Source organism: Rhamphochromis longiceps, linkage group LG13, assembly GCF_057381845.1.
Source record: "Rhamphochromis longiceps isolate RC_006_pf linkage group LG13, R_longiceps_female_GT1.1, whole genome shotgun sequence".
Lineage (NCBI taxonomy): Eukaryota > Metazoa > Chordata > Actinopteri > Cichliformes > Cichlidae > Rhamphochromis > Rhamphochromis longiceps.
Window position 1 is genome coordinate 19155687 of NC_140569.1, and position 26751 is coordinate 19182437.

General features: G+C 41.4%; 2 protein-coding genes across 3 annotated transcripts; both read right to left on the reverse strand.

Moving 5' to 3' along the window:
• Nucleotides 1-1403: 1403 nt before the first annotated feature.
• On the reverse strand, nucleotides 1404-10079 carry vstm4a (V-set and transmembrane domain containing 4a). Its single transcript, XM_085427617.1, has 8 exons — nucleotides 9844-10079; nucleotides 8182-8634; nucleotides 5683-5736; nucleotides 5486-5593; nucleotides 5335-5368; nucleotides 4832-4980; nucleotides 4337-4404; nucleotides 1404-1967 (listed from the first exon to the last, which is right to left on the reverse strand). The coding sequence occupies exons 1-8, from the start codon at nucleotides 9890-9892 to the stop codon at nucleotides 1815-1817; spliced, it is 1068 nt and encodes a 355-aa protein (XP_085283743.1). The 5' UTR covers nucleotides 9893-10079; the 3' UTR covers nucleotides 1404-1814.
• A 1045-nt stretch (nucleotides 10080-11124) lies between these two features.
• lg13h10orf71 (linkage group 13 C10orf71 homolog) lies at nucleotides 11125-26665 on the reverse strand. Of its 2 annotated transcripts, XM_085428230.1 has the most exons (3): nucleotides 26219-26665; nucleotides 13020-24123; nucleotides 12595-12745 (listed from the first exon to the last, which is right to left on the reverse strand). In XM_085428230.1, exons 2-3 carry the CDS (start codon nucleotides 23910-23912, stop codon nucleotides 12725-12727), a joined length of 10914 nt encoding a protein of 3637 aa, XP_085284356.1. In that variant the 5' UTR covers nucleotides 23913-24123; nucleotides 26219-26665; the 3' UTR covers nucleotides 12595-12724. The 2 variants fall into 2 exon arrangements, with proteins under 2 accessions (XP_085284354.1, XP_085284356.1); XM_085428228.1 differs by having other exon boundaries at nucleotides 11125-24123; nucleotides 26219-26664.
• Between the last annotated feature and the right edge of the window lie 86 nt (nucleotides 26666-26751).

Consider the following 26751-nt stretch of genomic DNA (forward strand, 5'->3'; position numbering starts at 1 on the left):
TCTCCATTCTCTCTACATCGCTGGTTTTATGATATGAAATGTCAAACCATTGGGTTCCTCAGAATAATTAAATCAAATAAATTATTGCACCTAGGCAGAACCATCTTGTAGCCTAACCCAATTATAATGCACTGTAAAGCTAATTATTAACCATGATTACAATTAGTCTAATTTGAATAAATGTAGTCATTAGTGGGTTCATTGTAGTCAGTATGTATGAACTGTGGGGGATGATGGTCTCTCTCAATCTCTCCCACTCACCAAGGGAAAGGTGTGGATTTGCATCATTCTCTTCCTCCATCTTCATCCCATTTTTCACACAGTGACCTTCACAAAATGGCCTGCACCCTTCACCTTTCCTGAGCTTTATGTCTGCTGCTTCTAAGATTTATATTTGCTATTTATGCTTGTGCCACAGTGAGTACACTTTGAAATTAGAGGCACTTTGTGCTGTTTCTATTCTTTCTACTATTTTATTAGGAATCATGCATGTTTATTGTTGATGGATGAGAAGATTGATACGTATATTAGATTGTTAGCTTAGCATAAATACTGGAAACTGTTGGCCTGCCTTTTGTCTGAAGGTGGCAAAGTATTGGATCCATTACACCAGTTTATTAAATGTTTCATCTTATCCATGCTATTGTGTTAATATAGACCAGAGACATGATAGCGTCACGCAGTCAGCTGCACATCCACGATCAGAATCTCCGGTTTCACCACATGCCCAAAGTGCACCGTTGGGTTGAACTTGATTTGATGATTTGATCTTTGTACCATGTTGGAAGCAGCTATCAGAAGATGGGTACACTGTGATCATAAAGGCATTGGCATGCTGAGCAACAACACAAAATATCTTCCATGCCGTTACACCAGCAGCAGCAAACTCGAATCATTGATCCAAGACGGGATGAAGACATCCCACCAAATTCTGAGTCTTCTATCTAAATGTCGCAGGACAAATTGAGACTCATGAGACCAGGCAACTTTCTTCAAATCTTCTGTTGTGCAATTTTGGTTAGCCCCTATGAATTGCAGCCTCAGTTTCCTGTTCATAGCCAACAGGAGTGGCTGCTTCATCATTCAGAAACGCTTTTCTGTGCACCTTAGTGTGAAGCAGTCTGTCTGTTCTCCAAACTCAACAAGGCATTTTGACCACCTTTTTTTTTCCCCCTCTCTTAGCCGTTCTCTGTAAACCCTAGAGACAGTTGAATGGTTTCAATCTTGTGTAACTTTCATCATTAGACGCAGAAAGGACATTTCCCAACTTTGAAAGATTATCAAACATTCCTGTTATGTTTGTATATGTGTCTAAAATTTCCAGATTCGTAAGCAAACTGGAATCCACCCTTCTTTAGAGAAAAGATGCACTTAAAAACTGTATTTACAGAAATCAAACACTGTACTCTTTAGCATCTCTTAATATGATGTATTAGTACTGTAATCATAAATGCATTTCAAAACTGACTTTTACAATGCCTTATTACACTGCGGTAAGAGAGCCTGGACAACAGTTTCTTCCCACACAGTCTCCTGAGTTTATAAAGAATAGTTAACGGTAAGAGCATTCTATAAACATCTGGCTCACAGGCCAGTGATGCCAACAAACAAAGAAACAAAGTTATGAGACCCGAAGCTGCTGTGCTGGAACTGAACACAGCAAGCACAAGCCTCCCATTTACCCACACATGACATTCTTGCATCCAAAAAAGAAAACCAATGTCATACTAACAGTTCATAAATATAGTCCTTCGGCTGCTGCACGGTTCCGATCGGAGAGCTGGATCTCTGCAGGAGGTACCAAGCTTACATGTTTACAGGTATTTCTCCTGGAAGAGGATCTGAGCATAGACTGTGTCGGGGCTGGAGGGTGTGGGGTCGGGGGTGGAAGGGACCGGGGGCTCCTGTCTTGGTCGGACAAGCTCCAGCTCTGCATATGTCAGGCTTTCTTCCTGTGATATTCGAGGCTAGAGGAGAGAGGAATTGGGTAAAAGTAAGTTCAGCTACAAAAAAAGAATTGCTGCAGTATATACAGTGGGGCAAAAAAGTATTTAGTCAGCCACCGATTGTGCAAGTTCCCCCACTTAAAGTGATGACAGAGGTCAGTAATTTGCACCAGAGGTACACTTCAACTGTGAGAGACAGAATGTGGAAAAAAAAATCCATGAATCCACATGGTAGGATTTGTAAAGAATTTATTCGTAAATCAGGGTGGAAAATAAGTATTTGGTCAATAACAAAAATACAACTCAATACTTTCTAACATAACCTTTGTTGGCAATAACAGAGGTCAAACGTTTACTATAGGTCTTTACCAGGTTTGCACACACAGTAGCTGGTATTTTGGCCCATTCCTCCATGCAGATCTTCTCGAGAGCAGTGATGTTTTGGGGCTGTCGCCGAGCAACACGGACTTTCAACTCCCGCCACAGATTTTCTATGGGGTTGAGGTCTGGAGACTGGCTAGGCCACTCCAGGACTTTCAAATGCTTCTTACGGAGCCACTCCTTTGTTGCCCGGGCGGTGTGTTTTGGATCATTGTCATGTTGGAAGACCCAGCCTCATTTCATCTTCAAAGTTCTCACTGATGGAAGGAGGTTTTGGCTCAAAATCTCACGATACATATCCCCATTCATTCTGTCCTTAACACGGATCAGTCGTCCTGTCCCCTTGGCAGAAAAACAGCCCCATAGCATGATGTTTCCACCCCCATGCTTCACAGTAGGTATGGTGTTCTTGGGATGCAACTCAGTATTCTTCTTCCTCCAAACACGACGAGTTGAGTTTATACCAAAAAGTTCTACTTTGGTTTCATCTGACCACATGACATTCTCCCAATCCTCTGCTGTATCATCCATGTGCTCTCTGGCAAACTTCAGACGGGCCTGGACATGCACTGGCTTAAGCAGCGGAACACGTCTGGCACTGCGGGATGTGATTCCCTGCCGTTGTAGTGTGTTACTGATGGTGACCTTTGTTACTTTGGTCCCAGCTCTCTGCAGGTCATTCACCAGGTCCCCCCGTGTGGTTCTGGGATCTTTGCTCACCGTTCTCATGATCATTTTGACCCCACGGGATGAGATCTTGCGTGGAGCCCCAGATCGAGGGAGATTATCAGTGGTCTTGTGTATGTCTTCCATTTTCTGATGATTGCTCCCACAGTTGATTTTTTTCACACCAAGCTGCTTGCCTATTGTAGATTCACTCTTCCCAGTCTGGTGCAGGTCTACAATACTTTTCCTGGTGTCCTTCGAAAGCTCTTTGGTCTTGGCCATGGCGGAGTTTGGAGTCTGACTGTTTGAGGCTGTGGACAGGTGTCTTTTATACAGATGATGAGTTCAAACAGGTGCCATTCATACAGGTAACGAGTGGGGGACACAAAAGCTTCTTACAGAAGACGTTACAGGTCTGTGAGAGCCAGAGATTTTCCTTGTTTGAGGTGACCAAATACTTATTTTCCACCATAATTTACAAATAAATTCTTTACAAATCCTACCATGTGAATTCATGGATTTTTTTTTTTTCACATTCTGTCTCTCACAGTTGAAGTGTACCTCTGGTGCAAATTACTGACCTCTGTCTTCATTTTAAGTGGGGGAACTTGCACAATCGGTGGCTGACTAAATACTTTTTTGCCCCACTGTATGTGCAACAATTTCAGAATTTACAACTGGGAAAAACAGTCACAGACAACTGTAACTGTCAGCATTTCATCTTGTCAGCAAATTGTAGTTTTTGTCAACTTCCATGGTAAACATCTTTTCTGTTTCCCAGCAGCAGAATCTGTTTACATTGTTTTCAGGACCTCTTGGAACATTTAGTTTACCCGGAAAACATTTGGTACAACAGGAGCCCTATCCAAAATCCTCAGGTCCTCCTGGCTGCACTAATCTAATCAGCATGTTCGTGCTAAAGAAAAGCTCACATCTCCAGTGCTTCGTTTCAGTACAAAATTACAAGAACGCCATTAGACGAAATACTGATGATGCTTAGTTTGAGTAGTTTTCTTCTGTACACACTTGTTTGACACTTTTATTGAAGATATAAAACCAATGAAGCACTATAAATAAATAATTGTGTTTCAGAAGCAATAAAGCTAAATAGAATTATCAAGCTCATAACTGAATGAAGACATGGCAATAAACTGCTGTAGACAATCATGCAGTCGTGAGACAAATTCCCTCTTGCATCCATCTCAATAACAACTGTGCTCACGGAAAAAAATCTTTTCGAAACATTAAGAAATACATTCTAAAGGTATTAAGTACCTATGTTTCATAACTGATCTTCATAGTTTTAGTTCACATAGGTTTTGTGCTTGAAGGAAGAGACTTACAGTGGCAGATCTCCTTGGCTGAGTCTTCAACCTTCTGGGCTTTCGAGGTCTCTTTGCAGCAACGGGCACTGAAAACGGAGACAACCTTAATTGACTCAAAATAGCAGCCAGGAGGAATGAACTGGCAAGTATTAAATTGTGGTTGAAGTCAAAATTGTCCTTCACAAGCACTTTGTGTTAAACCTAATCACAGTGTTGTTTAAAAACGGATGTAAATGCTTTCTTCTGCTGTTTTCAGTGACAGTGTTCATTTAATTCGTAACACACTAGGCAGGAATTTCACATTCTCTGACTGTTTTTGTGCAAGCTTAATTCCTGCTTTTCTGCTTGCTGACAATTTACTGTAATTTACTGTTCTTTGCCAAATTCCTGCTCTTGGGGCTAGGGCCTCTCACGCCACTCTGTGACTCTGGTACCTCTAGTATGTTTCATCTTAGGTTTAAAAGCTGAAACCTTTATATTTTACTTTGTGAAGGACTCTGCAGGACATTTTACCTTTGGCTGGTATGTGCAGTGGAGGCTCTTCAGGTAGCTTAGGTGGCGCTACTGCTTGTGTTCGGTTGGTTTTCTGTCTCATGTCTCTCCTTTGTGCGCTTGGGGAGGAACTGGAGCAACTACTAGAGCTTGTTACAGTCTCTCCTGAGCTGTAAGGAGTAGATAAAGTTGATCTTAATTTATATTAAAGCTAAAAATGCTCTTTTAAAAATGTGTAAATAAATAGACATTTAAAAATACTTCTGAAGCTCAACATAATGTTTGTTTGTTTTGCATATATATATATATATATATATATATATATATATATATATATATATATATATATATATATATATATATATAATTGGCAAATACTGTGTTTGTCCCCCCCCCACACACACACACACACACACACACACACACACACACACACACACACACACACACACACACACACACACACACACACACACACACACTCCCCCAGCTTTCTGATTTCTAAATAAAGAGCATACTAGTACCTGCTTTCTGGACATTTGACCAGAGGGTAACTGGCTGTAGAGAAAGAAGCAATAAAGACAAACATTTGATGTGACGGTTTGTTTTAGATACAAAAGTGGGAAACATAAAGCTATAAATCTACGGTTGCTTTGGGAAAACAAGTGGTTTTACATTTGAGCCTGTGTCTTCTGTAGAAGTACTGGCAGATTAGGACGAGAGTGAATAGGAAGATGGACAGCAGGCCCAGTGAGCAGATCAGCACAGCACACAGATACACATCTAAAAACAGAGACATCAGAATAGAATAAGCTTTATTTAAGCAAGATGTGTAAATGAGACAGAATTAGGAATAGAGCTGAGAACAGTACCTGCAAACAAAAGCCACAATCCTTCACTTCTACCATCCTCGGGTGTAAAGTGCACTGTAGAAACAGACAGTTTAAAATGTCATCAGAAACTGTACATAAAAGATGGAAACTGTGCCCAGACTGAGTATCTTTATATTTGTTGATGTCTGAGGGCTGTGGCCCTGTACAACAAACCCCAGTGGTTCTTGGAAATATCCAAACCACTGTCATAAAGGGAGAGTCTGCTTCACCATCAGCCAAACACAACATTAACACACACACACATATATCAGCTGTGTTGCTGTTCTTGGACCATGTTTGGGGGTTCCCCATTGTTCCACATATCAGCTATCAACAGTGTTCTCTTTGTCCTTATTAACTAAGGAAAAAAACAACAACAAGGGAGCTGTCACTGATTTTGTACAGGTCAGGGGTATTTAGGGAGAGGTTGAGGAGAGTGAAGACTGTCTCTGCTCTCCATAATGAGATTTTAATATGACTTTTCCACACAGGTTGATGCATATTGTAAGATATTAACTCTAATTGACTTTTAGCCTGTTTCCAGACCACTGAACTAAATGCAAAATTGTCAATGTGTCTTCACTGTTCTGTTTCAGTAACACATAATTAATGTGCAACACTGTGGGTTAGGGAATATTTCTAGGATGGAAAAAAGGTATAAAAAGTAAATCATGTTTTTGTTCTTCTTGAAATGGAAGATTTTTTTTTCACAAATATTTTTCCATTTCATCAAATATAACAGCTTGTTTTTAAAAATGCTCTTACCACATGCTATCTTTGCCATGAATATAACTTTCTTTTAAGACTAATAAAGGTGTGATGGGCCAGGCTATCATGTCTTTGCACTGTTAAGCTAAGATAAAGACTTGTGAAGCAGGCAAACTTTACCAGTCTTGTTCACCAGACAAGGCGACAGTTACAATTGGCTGGAATCTGGGCTGAGGTTAACCACCAGTTAAACCGCACATCTGATGAGAGCAAACACACTGAGGTCACCAGCTTCTCTGTAAGGGAGCTATTAAATGTAAACGCTCACTAAAAATGTTTCTACATCATACCAATAGTGATACGTTTATGTGAAATGTAAATACCCTATACCCCTGTTACACCATCAGGTCCAGATTTAGGCTTATCTGAGGTCTTTCAGCTGTGAAGGTAAATGTGGAAAACAAATTACCAACCACTGAAACTGGCAGCTCAGTGAACTTGAACACAGTGTCTAGAAAGTTTACCAGTTTAGAAAATCAGCACAAAGCAATCAAACTTTCTTATTAAAGGTCTGAAGCTGGGAACTAGATATAAAGAAGAGGTTGGAGTTTTGTGAATGAAAGTGGTCCATTGACCTCTTTAGGGTGTAGTCTTTGCTCTATGCCCTGCAGACTGAGATCTGCAGACTAAGGGGTTCCCTCAATATAATTTTTTCCCCTCTTTGTTTACCCTCATAATGTCAGGTCTTCTGTTTCTGGTTCTGTGGTCAATGCATGGCGGAGATGCCTGAGGTTGTGTGGCTTCCTTAGTGGGACATTGCCCTGAATATAGGGCAGGGCGTTGTCAGGCTCTGTCTGACTCGAACCTCTGCGCTTTTCTTGCGTAAAACTATTGAAAGGTAAACTGAGTCACACACGGCCTCCTCAAAGTGTGGCAAAGCCTCATAAATCTCTAGTAAACCCCTTCACCCAGTGCATCTCACCGATGATCGGTCCAGTGTGTTGCACAGATAAAAATAAATATTGAAGAAATATTTATTACTTCATGTGATTTAAATGATTTCTTAACAGGTTTCTCTTTGTTTTGTTTGTTGATTTCTGCAAGACCATTGGCACACACTGAATAAGCTGCAACTAAACTCTCCAGTATTATTATTATTTTTTCCTGAGGCTTGCATAAAAGTAAACCCAAAATGCTGACATCAGAGTTTTTGAACCCTGCCAGCTCAACAACACCCTACCTTTTACTCCTTACACGCACACAGGCAGGGATTTTAAGTGTGGTTTGGCTGTGTGAGCTCATTGTTTTGAGATGGAAATGCCAGAGGACTGGGGTCGCACTCAAACATATAGGCATGACCGTCTGCAAATATTGCAAGTTTAAGTTAGAGGACACATTTCTACACAATCTTTGTTTCTTAGTAGAAGAAAATCGTGGCCCTTCCTTAATTTGGTTGTTTTTATTTCCAGATAACTTGGTCGACATTTTTACTAAAACGAATGTGGGCTAAGGGAATTCTTTGAAAAATAGCAGTCTGAAAATATTCTTTTTAATTATCTCCTGAAACAGTTTTATAGTTTTAATATGCAAATAAACAAACGGATCATCAGCTTAAATAAAGGTATTCATATACATATGATTACATGTGTATATGAATACAGAACAATAACTAGGAACATTGACAAGTCTCAAGTCCTCAATTCTCAGCATCCACCTCATAAGTCAGATGAGTCCATGGGTCTGTATTTTAAGAAATATGGCACAGAGATGTGAGGGAATACATCTTTTTACCTGTCATCTGTGTGGTGCTGGTACCATTGGAAGTGATTCTCCATATGTCTCTGTGTTTGCGGATCTCCTGAACTTTACAGCTGTAAAAACCCTGGTCCGACCCAGTCACGCTGAGAATCCGCAACTGGTACACCTCTCCCTCCGTTTTCTCGTGCAGATGAAACTTTGGTTGTGGGAAACGGTAGGTGTAGTTCCCATACAGCTTCTTTCTCCTTAAGCCCATCTTTACAATCAGAAACTGCGGGTGGTCGAGTACGGGAGGAGAGTTGGGTGGAAGGGAAGCAGGAGGCACAGGAGTAGGAGCGGTTAGAGGAGAGAAGAACCAGTGAAGAATCAGGACACTCGTGGTCCTCTTCCTTTGAGATACCAGACAGGACAGTGTCAGGTTGTCGTTCTCTGTTGCCAAGACGACAGGCCCAGGGGTCACTGTCACATTAAGAGCATGGCATACCTCTGTTGACAAAAAAAAACACAAACGCTTTTGGTTATATATGCACAAATGTATACAGCTTTCATTTTAATTCGATTTTGTACATATATCATTTAGTTTCAATCTACTCAGTATGTTCCTTTTCCAAAATGTCTGCTTCTGTTACTGTGTAATACTTTCCGAGTAAGATATCTAGGTAAATGTGTGTCAGAATAAAATTAAATCAAACCATAAGCCTCACAGAACGCTTATATGACTCAATCCTTCTTTCGAAATTAGTAATAAACGAGTTAAAAGTTTGTCTGCTGTCACAGCTTCAAACAATCACTGGTTCTATTTGTGCATCTTCCCATGATTGTATGTGTATTCACTCTCTTTTAGCAAGGAAGCGTAAAAGCACTGCGAAAGAAACAGCTAAAGTATGACTTTACTTTCTTGGATGTGCTCTTGGTTTAGTCTGCTGTGAGCCAGGGCAGAGACAAAGGGGTCTGGACACAATATGTGTCCAGACCCCACACAATATGTGTGACCAGACAGGCAAAGAATAGCTACAGGTGGGAAACATTCATCCTCGGTATGGAACAACCCAGAACAGGCAAGGAGAAACATGGAAGGATAACAGGGACCATCTGGTCTTCCATGCTGCTTTTGCTTAATTTTTTCTTTTCTTTTCTTTCTTTCTTTTTTTTTTTTTTTTTTTGGTCTTGTTTGTTGGGGAATCTCCCTTAGGCTCTCTGGGGCTTGTCTAACACTATTTAATGTGGCAACAAAAGCAGCTGAAGTACTTCAAACAACATTATGCACAGCTGAAAAAAAAATATAGGACATAAAACACGAGTTGTAAGTCTGCTTCACAGCAGTTTTTAGGACACAAATTATATGTAAAAACTATACTGAGGTTTTCTCTGATCACAGACAACAAACCACCCTAACGTCACAACTGGTTGTTTTTTTTTCTCTTTTTTTTTGTAAACAACTTTTCTGCACCACACTATTAACACAATAACAAATGCACTAGCAAATTGTGATTATTTTAGATATGATGACCTCTAGATGCTAACTGTAGTTGTATGCTTTCTATTATTTCCTTACCAAAGGTCCATAATGCACTGAAACTTTGACGATGGTGTGTGATGACAGCTCAAGTTACAACTCAAACACATATTGCCTCTTTTACGCCTGCTTGCTCACTTTCTCATTGCTGTATGCTGCGGTAAAGAAGGCACACTTACCTGTGACCAGAGCCTTAGTCAGGACAAGGATCACTACAGAGAAGTACATTTTCCACAGTCAGTGAATCCATAAACCCAGACAACTGCACAGCAACTTACACAAGCAGCTACATTCAAAACAGAGCCTGACTGCACAACCCACCAGAGCCCTTACCCACCATTAACTCTTCTCCTCTTTCTCCTCTTTTCTGTGTAATATGAAACAGTAAAGGCTCTGTTCCCACTTAGAAACTCCCACTCTCTCCCAGTACTCTCTGCCTCCCTCTCCCTGTGGCTGTCTCTCTCACTCTCTTTCTCTTGTGTGTCCTGCAAAACGTAGGAAATGTCATTTCCTGTGTTCTGAGTGTGTCCTGGACCGTGGCCCAAAACCCCCAGAACTCCAAAGTGATGGTCAAGTCTCGTGGTTTGTGTGCACGCGTGTGTGTGACATTGTGTGCAGTTCTAAGAAGCATACACAGTAAACTGCTGAAAATGCATTTCCATCACCTCAGTCACCAGGAATAATGCTCATCTTGCATCTCGGAGTAAAGGCCAAATGCTGATGTTTATTTGTGTGAGGTTCATATTTTTGTGTATGTATGCATGTGTTTATGCATTTATGTTGAGGCACATTTGTCCCCGTGTGTGTGTGTGTGTGTGTGTGTGTGTCTGTGCTGGGACCTCTCCCAGCTGCTGGACAGAGTGGCATGGGTTTGTCTCTGGCTGTGGTTGTCAGACTGTCCCAGTGGTATGAAGCCTGCTGCTTTATTGGGCAGGCTAAACTGCTGAGGCAGGGCTTCTGCTGGCGCTTTGAGCTCTGCCAAAGCCAAATGGAATTACACAACAGATTTAACCCTTAGTCGTATGTAGTGTTCTCTTAAGAGGAACTGAGTCTGTGGGAATCTACTGGTTTGTTTGTTTGTTTGTTTGTTTGTTTGTTTGTTTTTTTAAAAAACAGACAGCTGTAATATAAGGTTAAGCCACAGTACAAGTTTTATAAATTGAGGATCATGTGTTAAAATGATACTTCTGATTTTGACTTCTTAACAAAATCTTGTGTTCAGGGTTTCCTTCAGGTTTTTCTCTTCCCAGGTCTTAAGTTCAGGTCTTTGCTCCAGCAGATGAAGCACTCTGCTCTGCCCCACAGTGGTCAAAGCAGGTTACTGCTTCTCAGGGGATCAGCTGTATGGTTATGTTAAACTGGAGAGTATAGGCATGCATTCTCACCACAGCACCGTACATTTAATTGGAGTGTGTGGATCAAGGGAAATAAAAGAAGGCACATTTTCACACTCTCGTGGGTATAATATTAAAAGATTTAAACATTTGGATTGCTTCATACAGTAAAAAGGACACAAAATAAATGCCATCAACAAAGTGTTATTTTCCTTTATCTCTCAGGACATATTACTGCACATTACAATAGCACATTGTAATTGTCTTATGCAATCATAAAAAGACTCTTCATTTTGAATCACTCAGGCCCAGGGTACATTTCAGAAGTCAGAACAAGATGTCATTATATTACATTATATTATGGTTGTAAAATAAAATCAGCCTCTTGCATGAACCTTTTTATCTTTTCCTTTTGGGTTATTTCTAACTTTTACAAAGAGGTTTAAAATACACCGTGATGAGAAATTATTAATCGATTATTATCTGATTCAGCCCATTTCACGCTACTGTTTCACAGCAACCAAACAATTTTTACAAACATTCAGCTATAAAAATAGACTACTGTATGATATTAATTCTTAAAAACAGCAACAGCCACATCACCATTTTTTCACTTCATACATGGCTGAATTAAAAAACTATGCTTCTGAATCTCAAAATCTCCAATTTGTGCTTAAAGGTAAAGCAGGCTTGTCAGTAGCAAAAGTTTTTCCAAACAACTTTTGATATACCGTATGATATATAATAAAATGCAGTTAGGTTGAACAGGCAGTGCTAATGACACTGTTTACACAAGAAGCATAGCTTAGCTTCTCACATTCAAAGTCAAATGGAATGGTGAACTCTGTAAAACAAGTAAATCAACAGCGAATCTCCAAAAGCAGAAACAATATAACAGTTTGCTATAGAGACTTATTAAAACTACAAACCAAAAACATTCTGAGACTATTTTCACTTGAAAAAGTCATTTGCAACCACTTAAAATCATGTATATTATGATCCATTCACTCTTTACTTTATTAAATATTTAATATCAGTTTTTACTCTCACCAATCAGACACCTCCATAAAGTCCTCCAGTTCACTCATAGCTATTATATCACGAGGATTATATTGCGAGTGGGCTGAGTTATCATTTTCACAAACTGAGCTTCCTGCAAGCTGGCTGTTTGTGTCACACTCTGGGAACGACTCATATGAGCCATGTGTGCTGTAAATTGTGTTATATGTTTTGTCTTTGTCATTAACCGTGTCCATGTACGGGGTCTTCTCTGGACTGTAGCGATGCCCTTCAGAGTTTTGTCCCAGTTCAAAAGCCTGATGTCCAGGCTGCTGGTTCTGGTGGAGAGTTGCAGGAACCTGCGACTTGTTGAGATGCAGGGAATTGATACTTGCAGGCTGGTAGTGTTGGGGATAACCGTGGGACCCTTGATAAAGCACAAAGGGTTTGCCAGCAGGAAAAGTCTGGGAGAAGGGCTGTTGCTGGGACTTGATCTGCATCTCAGGCTGTGGGCATGTTTGCTGGGGTTGAGGTTGTGAGATGCTCTTGCCAGACTCGCGCACATTCAGTTGGATATACTTTCCTGTCTGTGGGTCAAAGAAAGTCTTCTTTTTCACTTGAACAGGCAGGTCCACTACAAAATACTGACCAGAACCGGGGTCTTGCAGCACCTTGCGCTGGGTCAGAGGGTAGGCCTGGGGATAGCTTGACTCTACATGATACTGTGTCACTGGAGCTGGGTGGTGGGCTTGGTGGAAAGTGGGAGAAGAGGGAACATGAGCAACAGTCTTAGGAGCAGCAGTATGGGAAGCAGGGCCAGTAGCATAATGAGACACACCAGGGAGGGAAACGGCGGCAGTATGAGGGATAGAAATAGGACCAGTGGCATGAGGGGAAGCGTGGAAAGAGTGGTGTTCTGTATGGGTGGAAGGCAAGCTGGACCCTGACACAGGAGCATTAGCAAGGGAGACAGGTGAGGAAAAATGAGGGGAAGCCATAGCATGGCGATTAGAGGATCGTACCTCAGTGGATGAAGAGGAACGAATAGTGGAGACATCTTTCTCAACTCCAGAAAGGCTGTCTGCGCCAACTTTGGACAACTCTTTCTTCATTCTCCGGGTAGTTAGCCTTTGAGCCCTCCGTAGGGCTTTCTCGCTCTTTGGGGGAACAGCTGGAGGCTTGCCCAAAGAACGGGACACATCACTGCTGAAGCTACATGCTGATTCTGGTCTCTCGTAGTCATAAAGACCTCGTATGTCTGCAAGGTCTGCTGCACTGGTGGCAAAACTTTCCACATCTTCAGACATATTGCTGATAAGAGAGCGTGAGTCATCTTCCTCCATAGCAATGCTTCTCCTGGAATAGGGCCTATAATGAGGGATAGGGGCTGAGTGATCCTGTGGTGAAGATGCTGACTGGAAAGTTGAAGATTCACTGACAGCAGTGAGTCTATTTAAACCTGTGTGATGCTGGACAGGAGTTCCAGCACTGTGTCTTATTTTCTCCTGTCCTTCCTCTCTTTTCTCTAATCCCCTGTCACTGGGTGAACCCACCCGGACATCGTCTCCAAAGCTCTTATAGAATCGTGGCTTAACCGATTTGGTGGAAGCGGAACCTCTGAAGGTGTTGTCCTTTACTCTGAACATTAAGGGCTTGACTCCTAGAGCAGGTGAGGAAGTGTTGGATCGGGGCAGAGATGGAGCTGGAGATGCAGGGGCATGGGGTCTATAAGATCTCGTGTGGGACCCGTGGGACTCAGTTGACTCATTTTCTGATAGATTGTTTCTTTGTTGGGAGGGTGAAGGGGAGCATAGTTGCCTTTCTCTTTGTTTTGTCTCTGATTCTGTTGAAGTAATGGCATAGTACTGGAGAGCATCCACCTGTGCTACTCTTTTTTCCTCTCTCCGATTATCTCTCACCTTCTCACTGTCAGCTGTTACCTTTTCTTCTTCCCTCTTGTTAGCCTTGATGTTATTCTCTCTTTGAGCTAGCATGCCTTCTTTTTCCACTCTCATCTCATTTTTCAGTGCTTCTTGGCTGTTTTCATGAAGTTTAGGTCTCTCGTTGGCTTGCTTTTCTTCCTTTATGATGTTTACTCTTTCTACAGCTCTCATTTCTGCCTCCCCTGTTTGAGTTCTCATCCATTCTTCCTTTTTCTGCCTTTGTCTCTTTTGCTCTTCCATTTGTATCTGTTCAATCCTTTCCTCTTCTGAAATATGCAAAACTTTATCTCCTTCTCTTGGTTTTCTTTTATTGTCTGCCTCAGTATTGGCAAGTATCTTCTCCTCAATCTGTCGTTGTTCCTCAATCAAAGCTGCTTTCCTCTGTTGAATCTCCTGAAATGCTCTCCTTTGTTGCTCTCTTTGAGCTACTCTCATCTGTAGCTCTTCTTCTGCAGCTCTCTGTAGCTTTTCTTGTGTAGTTTTCCTCTGTTGCTCTTCTTGTGCAGCTCTTCTTTTCAGTTCTTCGGCAGCCCTTTGTTTTTCTTGTGCTACTCTCAGTTGCTCTTCATGCACAGCTCTTCTTTGTTGCTCGTCTTGTGCAGCTCTCCTTTGTTGCTCTTCTTGTACAGCTCTTCTCTGTTGCTCTTCTTGTGCAGCTCTTCTCTGTTGCTCTTCTTGTGCAGCTCTCCTTTGTTGCTCTTCTTGTGCAGCTCTCCTTTGTTGCTCTTCTTGTGCAGCTCTTCTTTGTTGCTCTTCTTGTACAGCTCTTTTCTGTTGCTCGTCTTGTGCAGCTCTCCTTTGTTGCTCTTCTTGTGCAGCTCTTTTTTGTTGCTCGTCTTGTGCAGCTCTCCTTTGTTGCTCTTCTTCTGCAGCTCTTTTCTGTTGCTTTTCTTGTGCAGCTTTCATTTGTTGCTCTTCTTGTGCAGCTCTTCTTGTAAGGTCTTCAGCAACCCACTGTTTTTCTTCTTGTGCTATTCTTAGTTGCTCTTCATGCACAGCTCTTCTCTGTTGCTCTTCTTGTGCAGCTCTCCTTTGTTGCTCTTCTTGTGCAGCTCTTCTCTGCTGCTCTTCTTGTGCAGCTCTCCTTTGTTGCTCTTCTTGTGCAGCTCTCCTTTGTTGCTCTTCTTGTGCAGCTCTCCTTTGTTGCTCTTCTTGTGCAGCTCTCCTTTGTTGCTCTTCTTGTGCAGCTCTTTTCTGTTGCTCGTCTTGTGCAGCTCTCCTTTGTTGCTCTTCTTCTGCAGCTCTTTTCTGTTGCTTTTCTTGTGCAGCTCTCCTTTGTTGCTCTTCTTGTGCAGCTCTTCTTGTAAGGTCTTCAGCAACCCACTGTTTTTCTTCTTGTGCTATTCTTAGTTGCTCTTCATGCACAGCTCTTCTCTGTTGCTCTTCTTGTGCAGCTCTCCTTTGTTGCTCTTCTTGTGCAGCTCTTCTCTTCAGTTCTTCTTCAACCCTCTGTTTTTCTTCTTGTGCTATTGTTTGATGCTCTTCATACACAGCTCTTCTCTGTTGCTCTTCTTGTGCAGCTCTCCTTTGTTGCTCTTCTTGTGCAGCTCTCCTTTGTTGCTCTTCTTGTACAGCTCTCCTTTGATGCGCTTCTTGTGCAGCTCTTCTTTTCAGTTCTTCTGCAGCTCTCTGTTTTTCTTCTTGTGCTCTTCTTAGTTGCTCTTCTTGCACAGCTCTTTTTTGTTGCTCTTCATACACAGCTCTTCTTTGTTGCTCTTCTTGTGCAGCTCTTTTTTGCTGCTCTTCTTGTGCAGCTCTTTTTTGCTGCTCTTCTTGTGCAGCTTTTCTTTGTTGCTCTTCTTGTGCAGCTCTTTTTTGCTGCTCTTCATACACAGCTCTTCTTTGTTGCTCTTCTTGTGCAGCTTTTCTTTGTTGCTCTTCTTGTGCAGCTCTTTTTTGCTGCTCTTCTTGTGCAGCTTTCCTCTGTTGCTCTTCTTGTGCAGCTCTCTGTTGCTCCTCTATTCTTCTGTTCTTCTTTTCCTCAATTTCTTTCATTCTCACTTTTTCTTCTCTTTGTTCTGCTCTAATATCCTCTTCTTTCTGTTTGAATTTTGTTTCTTCATCTGATCTCTCTGCTTCCCTCTGCTTCTCTCGCCTCTCCTTGATCTTAATAGCTACGGCCTCACGCTCTTTTGCTCTCCTCTCCTCTTCTCTCTGAGTGGCTCTCCTCTCTTCTTCAGCCAGAGAAGCTCTACTCTCATCCAATATATGCTTTATTTTCATGTCTTCTTCTCTTTTTATCTCTTCAGACATGAATGCTTGCTCTTCTTCTAATTGTTTTTTCGTACGCTGCTGCTTTGCTATGATTATTCCATGCTGAGTTTCAAGACTTTCTTCTTTTAGTTTTTCTGTCCTCTCATCGTCAGTCTTAGGCCCCAGGTCTTTATTTTGATGTTTTTCAAATCTCCCATCTTGCATTTGTTGGGTAAAATTTTCTTTCCTGTTGCGCATTTGCTCCATGGTTGGATGTAGAGAGTCGTTAACTACAAAAGATGATGTTGCTGGTTGCAAAGAATGACTATTTGGCTGACAAACGGTTTGATCTTCTTGGTATCCCTTTTGGGAGCCAGCTTCAGATATTTGTATTGTCTGAGTTTTTGGTGAATGGTTCCTTTCTTTGTGTTGGGTATATTTTGCTGCATTGTCTGCCGGGCTTTTCTTCACTTTGGAATCTTGTCTTTCTTTTTCTCCCAGTTTGAACATCCCTGTTCTTTGATGCTCTTTGTCTGTGATGGGAAATACTAGTAGTTTGGGTACTTTATTCACCTTAGCACTCATTTCTGTCTTATCTGGCAAACTTTTCTCTTTTACAGAGTTCTCATGTGGGTCAGTAGTAAACACAGGACGTCTGCTATGACGGGTCTGTATTAGTGGAAAGAATCCTTCCTTTTTGTTGGGTGGGTATTCCTGAAAAGTATTTGCTTCTCTGTCCTCTGAAACAATTACTTTTAACCTTGCATAGTCTGCAATTGCTGATATCTCTGGTGTTGTGGATAGCTTTCCTTTTGGTTTTGTTTTAACTTCAGGTTTTTCTTGAAATGTGCTCTCCCTTGCTGGGAATGAATTTCTTGAACTTTGTCTTTCGGTTGCCGATACAGTGGAGTGGTTCTCAGTTTGTTTTCTAATGTGATTAGCTTGTTCTGCCTTAGCATTTTCATTATTATTCCATCTCTTCCTAGATCTGTCTGTCTGTTTTGATTCTAGCTTATCTTCTGCGTCCCAATTTTTCCTTTTAGCATCTTCATCTTGAACTGTACTTGAATCGGTTGTTTTTCTTTTACTTTGATCCACAGTGAACACAAAGGCTTCAATCTTTCCTTCATTGTGTGTTTCATTGCTGGCAGCTGTTCTGTTTGGTGGTAACCCTGGAAGTCCCCTTCCCTCTGATGCATCTCTATCAGTTTTGCTATTGTACTGTGGCTCATTACTGGTTTCTGTTATCCCTTGTACTTGAAAGTAGTCTCCATTTGCTTGTTGTTCACTTGATTCACCCACCAGTTCCTCACATTTCTTTACTTTTTCAAGCTCTTCATTCTCAGATTGAGTATTCTCGCTTGTTGCATTGTTGCTATTCTGTTGATTGCTAAATTTCAGCGAATCAGACAGTTTTCTAACACTGGACAGCACATGTGTGTCATCAGAACTAGATCTCTCAGTGCATGCTTGTTCTTCTGTGCTTAAAGTGATAACTTTTTCTTGGCAACTAGATGATGTAACTTCTTTCTCTTTATTACCTTGCACTCGATCAAATGGCAAAGTTGCACCATCTTCTTTTCCAACTATCGCCATGTTATCCGTCTCAGTTACTGATGGTACAACTCTGATGGCGATGCTGTCAATGTGCACGTTATCGTTCTCTTTTTTATTATCCCTGATTTGGTTGTCATTATATTGAAATTTGTGTGATCCATGTGTGTTTTCATTTTTGAATAACTTGTTGGAAGGACTGGTGTTTAACATTTTTGGAACTATAGAGTCATGTTTGTTTTCCTCAAGTAGCGGTGCTGTTTTGCCATCTACATTGCTGATGCTGGCCTGATTGTCCACATTTGTCATATCTTCTTTCAGAACTTGCTTAGCGACCTGCTTTATCAGCATTTCAGCATCATTCATGTTGTTGATTCCAGTGTTCACTGTTGTGACAGCTAAGTTCTCATTGCTATGAGCTGTTTGCACTTTTTGTGGATTTTTCTCTTCATCTGTCCTCTCTCTTAGCATTTTATCTGTGTTGTCATCCTTTCCTTGTCTTGCTTTTATGTCCTCTTTGTGGTGAAGGGGTTGAGTTTCACCTGGCACTGTATTTTTAGCGGGTACAGTGATGGTACCTTTTTTGGTCAAGGTTTCTGGCTGTGTTTCCCCCTGAGGTTTTGTATTCATAGTAGAACCATCCTGCTGTGGATGTGTCCTTTCCTGACACATCTTCATATTGTTGTTTACTGCTTCTGAGAGTGGTGTTTCTTGCACATTTTCAGGATGACTTTCTCTAACAAATTTAGCCTGATCTTCTGTTTCCTGCGTGTTATTTTTCTTTATGACCTCATTTGAAGATGTGTTTCTTTCAGTTAATTCTAGACATGAATTGGGAGAACACTTATCCAGTTCTGAACTGTTGTTCTCTTTCTCTGTTACATTCAGATGGTTTTGAGCATTGTTATTCCCTTGACCAGTGTTCACAGTTGGCTTTCTTTCGTGTACAGTTACCATTATTCCCATAATCTGCAAGCTATGATCAGCTGCAGGTTCTTTTTTCTGACCAAAGACAATGTTTAGTGAAGGTGCTAAGTCTACATAAGCTTCTTCTTTACTTTCAGCCTTTTCTGTCATCACAGGTTTGGAGCTTGCAGCATTGACACAGGTGGTGTCTGCAGGATCTTCTTCCTTTTTGTTGGGAATGTCAGCTTTTATATCTGAAGAGTCTTTACCTCCATCTTTTGGTTTTCCAGATATTTCTGCATAAACTGCTTTCTGTTCTTCTTGGTTGATCGTGAGTGGCTGCTCTTTATTTTGCATTGGTTTGGACTCCAGCTTTTGATTTTGTAGCAAGCATTCAGTTGTGCTCATGATATTATGAGTGGTGGTTGCTGCAGATTTAACTGGTATAGTAGCAGAGCTTGAAGGTGAAACAGACTTGACACGGTCCATCTGTACTCCTAAAGATCCCATCTGAGGTTTCAGTGTTGCATTACTGGGCATTATACTTTCATGCTTTTTAGACGCCTCCTGCGATGGCGGCCTCTGTCGTATCTTAACTGTCTGACTACCAGCTAATTGCTTGGAAGAATTTTTGGATATGAATCCATCTCGTATAGCACAGCCCTTTTCTTTAATTGCTGAAATTTCCTTTTCAGCATGAGCTTTTATCTTGGAAGTCAGAATCTCTTGCTTGGTCATGGCTCTTTCTTTATGAGACAGTGATTTGGGAGGCATAAAATGCTGATCTTTACTTGGGCCTACATTGTGCTCAGCTGACTTAGGTTTCCTTTCATGGGGTAGCAGTTTCACCCAATCAGAATCTCTTTGCTGTGAAACCTCAGTGTCTTTCACAGGGGTGCATTTTTCCAATTTTTCAACACTGTTGTCCTTCATGTTATCGCTAACAGTGTCAAAATTTGCTCTGTTATTTACATTAGTTACAGAATAATTGGCACAGGGTAATTTGGATTCTTTGGCTGACACATTGTAAACAGGCTGACTTTCAGAGACTTCACTGGATTTAAAGCCACCTACTTCCTCTATATTTTTTTGGTTAGCTGTGATAAATCTGCTTGTAGGACTGTGTTCTTCTGTTGATTTCTCCTTATTTACTTTCTCAACTTTATTAGGAGGTAAAACTTGCTTTTCATAAGGACCATTTAATAAGACATTCCCTGTCACTGATGAATTGTTTTTGTCTGTTGAAATTCTGTTAGTACAGCCATATTTCTCTCTCAGATGTTCATAATCATCACTGCCTCTGCTGGATTGATCATTGTCTTTTCTGATAACTGTTTCTTCCTGGTGACGCTTTTGAACTTCCTTATCTTTCTTTAAGTAATTCTCTTTTTCATTTATATTTAACTTTAAAGGAACATCGTTCTTTGAAGTGCCATCCTCTTTTATGATGATGGAATGTCTGCCTTTCTCTTTTTGCTCACATCTCATTTTCTCTTTTATTTTGGCTAACTCTGCTTTAGCTTTAGCTAGCTCGGTCTTGACTTGCTTGACTTTATCTGGCTCACTTTTGACCAGTTGTGCAGCCGTTAGTTTAGCTGTGAGTTTAGCTGACATTTCCTGCATGCTTTCTGCTTTTATAAGCTCTGCTTTAGCTCGCTCCTGCTTTGCCCATTCTGCTTTTCCAACTTCAGGTTTAGCATCTTGCGTTGTGCTTGTTCCTGTTGTAGACTGCTCTATATTCACATGAACTGAAGCTTTTACTTCCTTTGCTTTTCGGAAACTCCCAGCTTTAATGTGGTCTGTTTGGATCTTCTCCACTTCAGCTACATTTGTCTTCACTTCTTTTGCTTCAGTTTGCTGCTCTTTTGCATGCTCTGTTTTTTCCGCCCCGGCCGTTTTTACATTAACCTTTTCTGTTCCAGATTGTTCTGTTTCTGTCTGCTCTTTCTTAACTTGTTCAGTGGTTACCTCCATTTGCTGGACTTGTGCTACATTGATCCAATTTTCTGTGGCCTGTTCAGTTTTAGCTTCCTCTATTCTCGTCTGCCAAGCCTGCTCGGTTTTTGCCAGTTCAGTTTTTATGTGCTCTTCTTTTAGCTTCTCTGTTTCAGCTCGTTCCGCTTTGACCTGCTTACCCTGCTCCTTTTTAATGTGCTCAGCTCTTGCTTCCTCTGTGATATTTCTTGGCTCATCTCTTACCTCGTGTACTCTGGTTTGTTCAGCCTTTGTCTGCTCCTCTCTGGCAAGCTCTGGTTGTTTTTTTCTGAACTGTCTTGTTTGTTCTCCTTTTATCTTCTCCTCTTTATTTTCTTTAATATGTTCTGCTTGGGGTTGTTTCCCTCTCTCCTCCTTTATTAGTCCTGATTTGGCCCGCTCTGCTGCGTCTTTCTGCGAATCATTCTGCCCTGCTAAAATTAACTTAGAGGGTTCTGCTTTAGGCTGCTCCACTTGAGCCCCCTGCTGAACTTTTGCCACCTCTGCCTGGGTGTGGTGGGATTTTATATGTTCTGCCATGACCTGTTTAGCCTTGACCTCAGCAAACTGTCTCTCCGTCATCTGCTCTGCTATTTGGGGGGCAGATGTTTTGTCTGGGTTAAATGAATTAATGTGTATATTATGTTCAGACTGTGGTTTCACTTCTGAAGGCTGAAGACTCTGGACCTCGTGTCCCCTTGGAATTTGCATATATTGTTTTCTTTGACTTGTTTCACCCATGCCTATATGTTTGTCTTTAGCTGAAGAAAACATCTGATGGCTTATACATTCATTGTCATTATATTTGTTATAATCCTGTTTAAAATAATGATCTTTCAAATCAGTTTTCTCATTACATCCAGAATGTGTTTGAAGCACTCTTTTGTCCTGGTGACTTTCTTGCCTTGTCTTTTCCATTAAAGTAGCTGTTTCTTGTTTCCATGGAGAGATAGTTGCATTCATGCTGAGCTTTTCTGTATCTTGGCTGTTTGTCTGCCTCCACTTATCCTGTAAGGAGACATTACTGTAATCATGTTTGTTGTGTTTGAGCTGCTCACATTTCTCCACCTTTGTGAATAGCCTTCCCACTGTTTCATTAAAAGGTTGTTCAATGTTTGGCTTGCTTATTAAATATTCTCCACTTTGATTGTTGTCAGCATTTAGCCTTGGTGTTTCTGTAGCTGAATAAGGTGTTTTATGTGTGTATAAAGCCCCTCCCAACGTTCCTACATCAGCCATAGTATCCTGCCTATAGGGAGCAAATGATGCTAAATCTTCATGGAGATTCTGTCCATTAGCCAGCTTATTGCCGGTGTAGTTTTCAGGTAAAAATCCAGTAAACCCAGAGTGATGAACCATCTGGGCTTGCATCTGAGCTCTCTGGTAATCGCTTAAAGAGTATTCTGCATATTGGCCTGTAGTTGCCATTACAGGTTGAGAATTTGACATTGTAAGTGACAGTTCTGGGATGCGATACTGGTTCATAGCAGCATTTGTCCTGCTGGATTCTTGTAGCTGTGAAAATTGAATTTCTGAATCTGGAAATTCAGGGATATCTATCACAGTATCTCTAGACTCGTGCATTGGTGGCTGTTTGTTGTTCTCAGACGTCTCCGCTGCTTTAAATTTGGTAGGACTGTAGGTGCTTTTTACTCGTTTTCTGTTGTCTTTGAGGTTGAAGAGCAGACTCGTGGCTCTGGATTTGTAGGTGGACATCCTAATGTCGGGAGTCACACCCCTGCTTTCAGCTCGTACTGGAGAATGCTCTACAGGTTGAGGAGAAGTTGCATAATGTTGGAGATCAGAAGAAACAGCTTCTTGATGTGCATGGACCAGAGGTGTCAGCAGCTGGCTGATGTTAAATGGCGTGGTGCTTGTGTTACTGCCAATAGCGTTAGGTGCCACTGTTACTGCATTATTGCCAGGACTTACATTTTCTTTTCTGTAAAGTACTGTTTGTTGGTTTTCTGTCACTTCCGTAGTAATATTTTGCTCTGCCATCATTTTGATTTTCTGCTGGAGGGCTTTGACAGAGCTGATGGTGTCCCTCACACGTCGAGACATCTCAATGGTGGGTGATGCAGTCGATGGGCGATGGGACGGAAGCCTGTTGGTTCCCACACTCTGGCTTCTTTTTCTGTACGGGTAATTACCTGCCAACTCTGACTCACAGCGTTTCTCCACAGCTGAAGCGTTCTGTAGCACTGTAGATGTCGAGGTGGAACGTGGAAGAGATGGTGAAATCATGGGTGCCAAGTTACTCCTTGGCCGTCTGATACCTGTATAATGACCCTGTGGTTGACCCATCTGTGAAGGCTCCTTGTACATAGGTGTCTCATACCATTTAGCGAACTCGGAACGGTGCATAAAGCCTGAGATTTGTCCTTGCTGGAAGGGAAACCTGTTATGGTCCCTCCACACCTTGAAGGGACTAAACTCGCTGTGTATAAAGACATTAGAGTTGCAGTTGACCTGTGTGCACATGCTCTGTTTATTGTGTGAAGATCTCATAAAAGAAGATGCAGAACTGTGAGACACTGCTGCTACATCAGATCCAAAGGAGTGGAGGTTGTTGTCTCCATATGAGAATGAACCAGAAGAGGGGAAATGACTGCTGTGAAAATTTTGCTGGTATGATGTAGAGAATTCAGAAAGTTCCCTCTGGATACTCATTAGAGCTGATTTGTCCCAGCTCGTCTCATCTTTCCACTCTCTGATTTTGTCATCCATTCCTACTCCATCCCTGTTTCGCTCAGAATTAAATGCTCTGATGAGAGAGGAAACTCTGGAGTTGCTTTTGCGTTGCTGTGAACTCAACTCTGTGGCCCCATTGCTGAGAAAGTTGAGCCGTTCCTCCTTTAAAGATGTTTCCTTTTGAGAGGTTTCCACAACGGAGTGCTGGAATGTGGCAGAAATCCTCCCCTGTGTCCTTTCTCCATGAACCTCCCATTGTGGATCTCTGTGAATCTCACCTCCATACATTCTTCCATGGCTCCAGTCCTGTCCATACTGCTGCACCTTGAGGCTGAAGTTCTCACGTGCAGCTCTCTTAAGTTCTTCCCTTTCTCTGTCCTCTCCGTCCTCTCTGTCCTGTCCGCTCTGGCTAAAGGCCAGCTGTCTGTCTCTCTGAGTGCAGGGTGAAGACAGACTTAGGTCTGAGTCATTATAAACAGCTTCATCGCCGATACAGAGACTCCTGAATGCCCTGTCTGTCAGACTGCAGACCTCACGGTCATTCTCATCCAAGAAGGACCCACCGCTGGAGGTGTCGCTGTAGCCTCCATCGCTGTGCCTTCGATGCCCGCCACTCTTTCGGCCAGAGCGGCGCTTCTCAACGGAGGTCATGATGCAGAATTGCAAACAAAAATGTCTGCCTTCAGTTGTTCAAACATTCATGCAAACATAGACCTCAAAATTACACACTCTGCCTGCTGCTGGAGCTGCTGCACCCAGAATTTAGGGCCCTGGGTCAGGATTTTGTAAAGCCAGTAGCTCCTACGGCATCATGCCATTTAGCTGGCCTGTCTCCAAAACAATCCCAGAGTTTGTTGTTTTCCTAGAAGAAAAAGGAAATGGGAAATAGGCTAGGATGAGTGCTGTAATCCATCACTGTATAAAACACAGTTTCATAACACTATTTTGCTCAATTTATTGCAAACTTATCCAAAGACTAAAATATATACAATATTCCCTCCTATGTCATTTGTTGTGGTGCTTAAGTTTTTGGTTGCTGGTCTTGATACGTTTAAATTTTCTTTTGCATTAAGCCACAATGTACTGTATGTGGTTCTGAAAACAGCGCTGTAAATCCTTCCACTCAATCACCGTGACCTTCAGAGATCAGAGACATGTTGTGAATAAAACTACACTGTTGCTAGGCGCGGCGAAGACAGCCTCACGTGAGTTATTTAGGGTAATCAAGATGCATCTGTACAAATTTAGATGGGCACGCATGCACCACAAATTGACTTCGCAGTGCAAGACAGAAACTGAGTAATCAGAGCTTGAAATGAGCACATAATGTCACATTTTCAAGTCACTAATGCTGCTGATCTTCAATCAGCCTGTTTCCTGTCTAGTCAAAGAGGGAAAACATCTTATTAGGACTTGTCAAGTGTGACACTGAAACTTTTTTTTCTTTACATAGGGGGTGAAAATTAGATTATAATATCCTTAAGCATAGCTCTTACTATTCTGGGATTTTACATGTATAAATTACCTAATCTACTGCCAGTAAAGTGCATAATCTGTTATCGATTTTTTCAAACAAACTATATGTCATTTAGACTCCTTTAAATTATCATTAATTACAAAGAATGTTCTTCTTTCATAAATAAACATGCAAAGCCTTAATCTAAATGAAACTCAAAACATCCAAGGCCACATGTAAGATCTAAGTAGTAGAACAGCTGACACAGAAGCTTTACTTTTCCTATTATTTACACTCATGAACTTCTTGTGGTGGGCTTCAAAATTCACTAAACTGAATTAGAAAATATATCCACAATTCTACAAATCACAAACCCTGGGTTATATATTAAAATATAGTTTAACATATCTGCAATAATGTAGTTTGTTTCTTCCCGGCTGCAGGATATAGGTGAGGTATCACATTCTTCTTCTGTTGTACTGTAAATGGGTAATATCATGGGTATATTTTGGTTAAATACTATGCAGCTGCCAAGCAGCCATCACCTTGCTCAGAGTACTCAGTGGTTCATTAATATCTTTTGACCTGGAGGCTATCCATCTGATACACATCTATAACACAGTTACTCACCACACTGCTGTACTGACCGACTACATCAGCATCTAATAAGAGCGACGCAGAAATAAAAAGAAGTTTAAAACTATAATGCAACACGTTTCTCTATTAAGCAAAAAAAACAAAAAAACAAAAACGCAGTAGCTTGAACAAGGCCACATGTTCCATGTCTTTGCATTGTCCCAGTACACTCACAGCAAGTATCTTCTTTCAGTGTATTAAAAGAAACATTGAGAAAACGATCAAAGCAATTAAAACATTTTAGATTTTTGTTTTCATCCCAGTCTGTCTTGACTCAAACAAAACATTTGGTATATAGAGAGAGACTTCTTAAAAAAGAAGCATTAAAGACGTGCACAATTTTGATAGCCATCCCTCATTCAGCTGCATTTTTTTTTTTTTTTTTTTTTTGCAGTGGTGTCTTGTAAAACTGCCAGCTTGATTTCAGCCCATTCTTGCATGTGACAGGTTTATTTTTGTGCAGTGACGGGTCTCCAGCTTAAACCTGACACCAAAGATGACTCGTTTTCAGATGGGACTCCAATCCAGTCCAAAGGAAGACTGAACAGGAATGTCTCTGTACCTTCTCAAAGGATAACAGTAAATGTTTGCTGATGTCAGCAAGTTTCAGTGGAACAAAACCAAATTCTATAAGTGCAGCTAAACACTGCACAGTAGCTTCAGTAAGTCACTTTTGTATTACCTTTTTACAAATGGGATCAGAGATTTTCTTATCTCTTACCTTTCTTATCTGTGTGAAAATCATTGAAATTCCAAGCTTAAGAGTAATGTTATGTACATCTGTTATGGTCATGTTTTTTGGGGGCATTTTTCATGTATTTCTTTCAAATATGAACAAGAATGCACACTGAGATTCTTGTCTTACCTTTGAGTTTTATATTCCATAATTTGCGCCTTGTTGTAAACTCCTCAAAAGTGTTTCATCTCTTTAAAAAAGCCTTTGACGCTGATCTGATCTGTCCCCTCTCACAGCTTCAGCTCTCAGAAATCCAAAAAACCCCTCTATGTAGTCCACTGTCAGGTCTCTGAGCCGCTAGCAGGACTCGGGGCTGGAGACTAGACAGAAATAGAGGAGTTGTCCCAGGGAGAGTGTCCACCATGGGGGACCAGAATGAGGACTCGGGCTAGCATGTGGGTCTGTGAAATCCTTTGGTGTCGAGTGTCAGATGGATGAAACAAACAGCCTCTCAACTATTTATAAATCTGGACAGCTACTATTGGCCATTAGCAGCCAGAGCTAACTGTCAGTAAACTGGAAACGTATTGCAAGTTTGTGAGGAGGTTGCAAGATCTAAACCAGGAGAAAACACTAATTTCCTGAGGATGTGCTATGGTGCTGAGTGTTTGGGAGGGTGTATGGAGGGGCTGTAGCTTGGGTGCCCTTCTGGGAGACAGAAA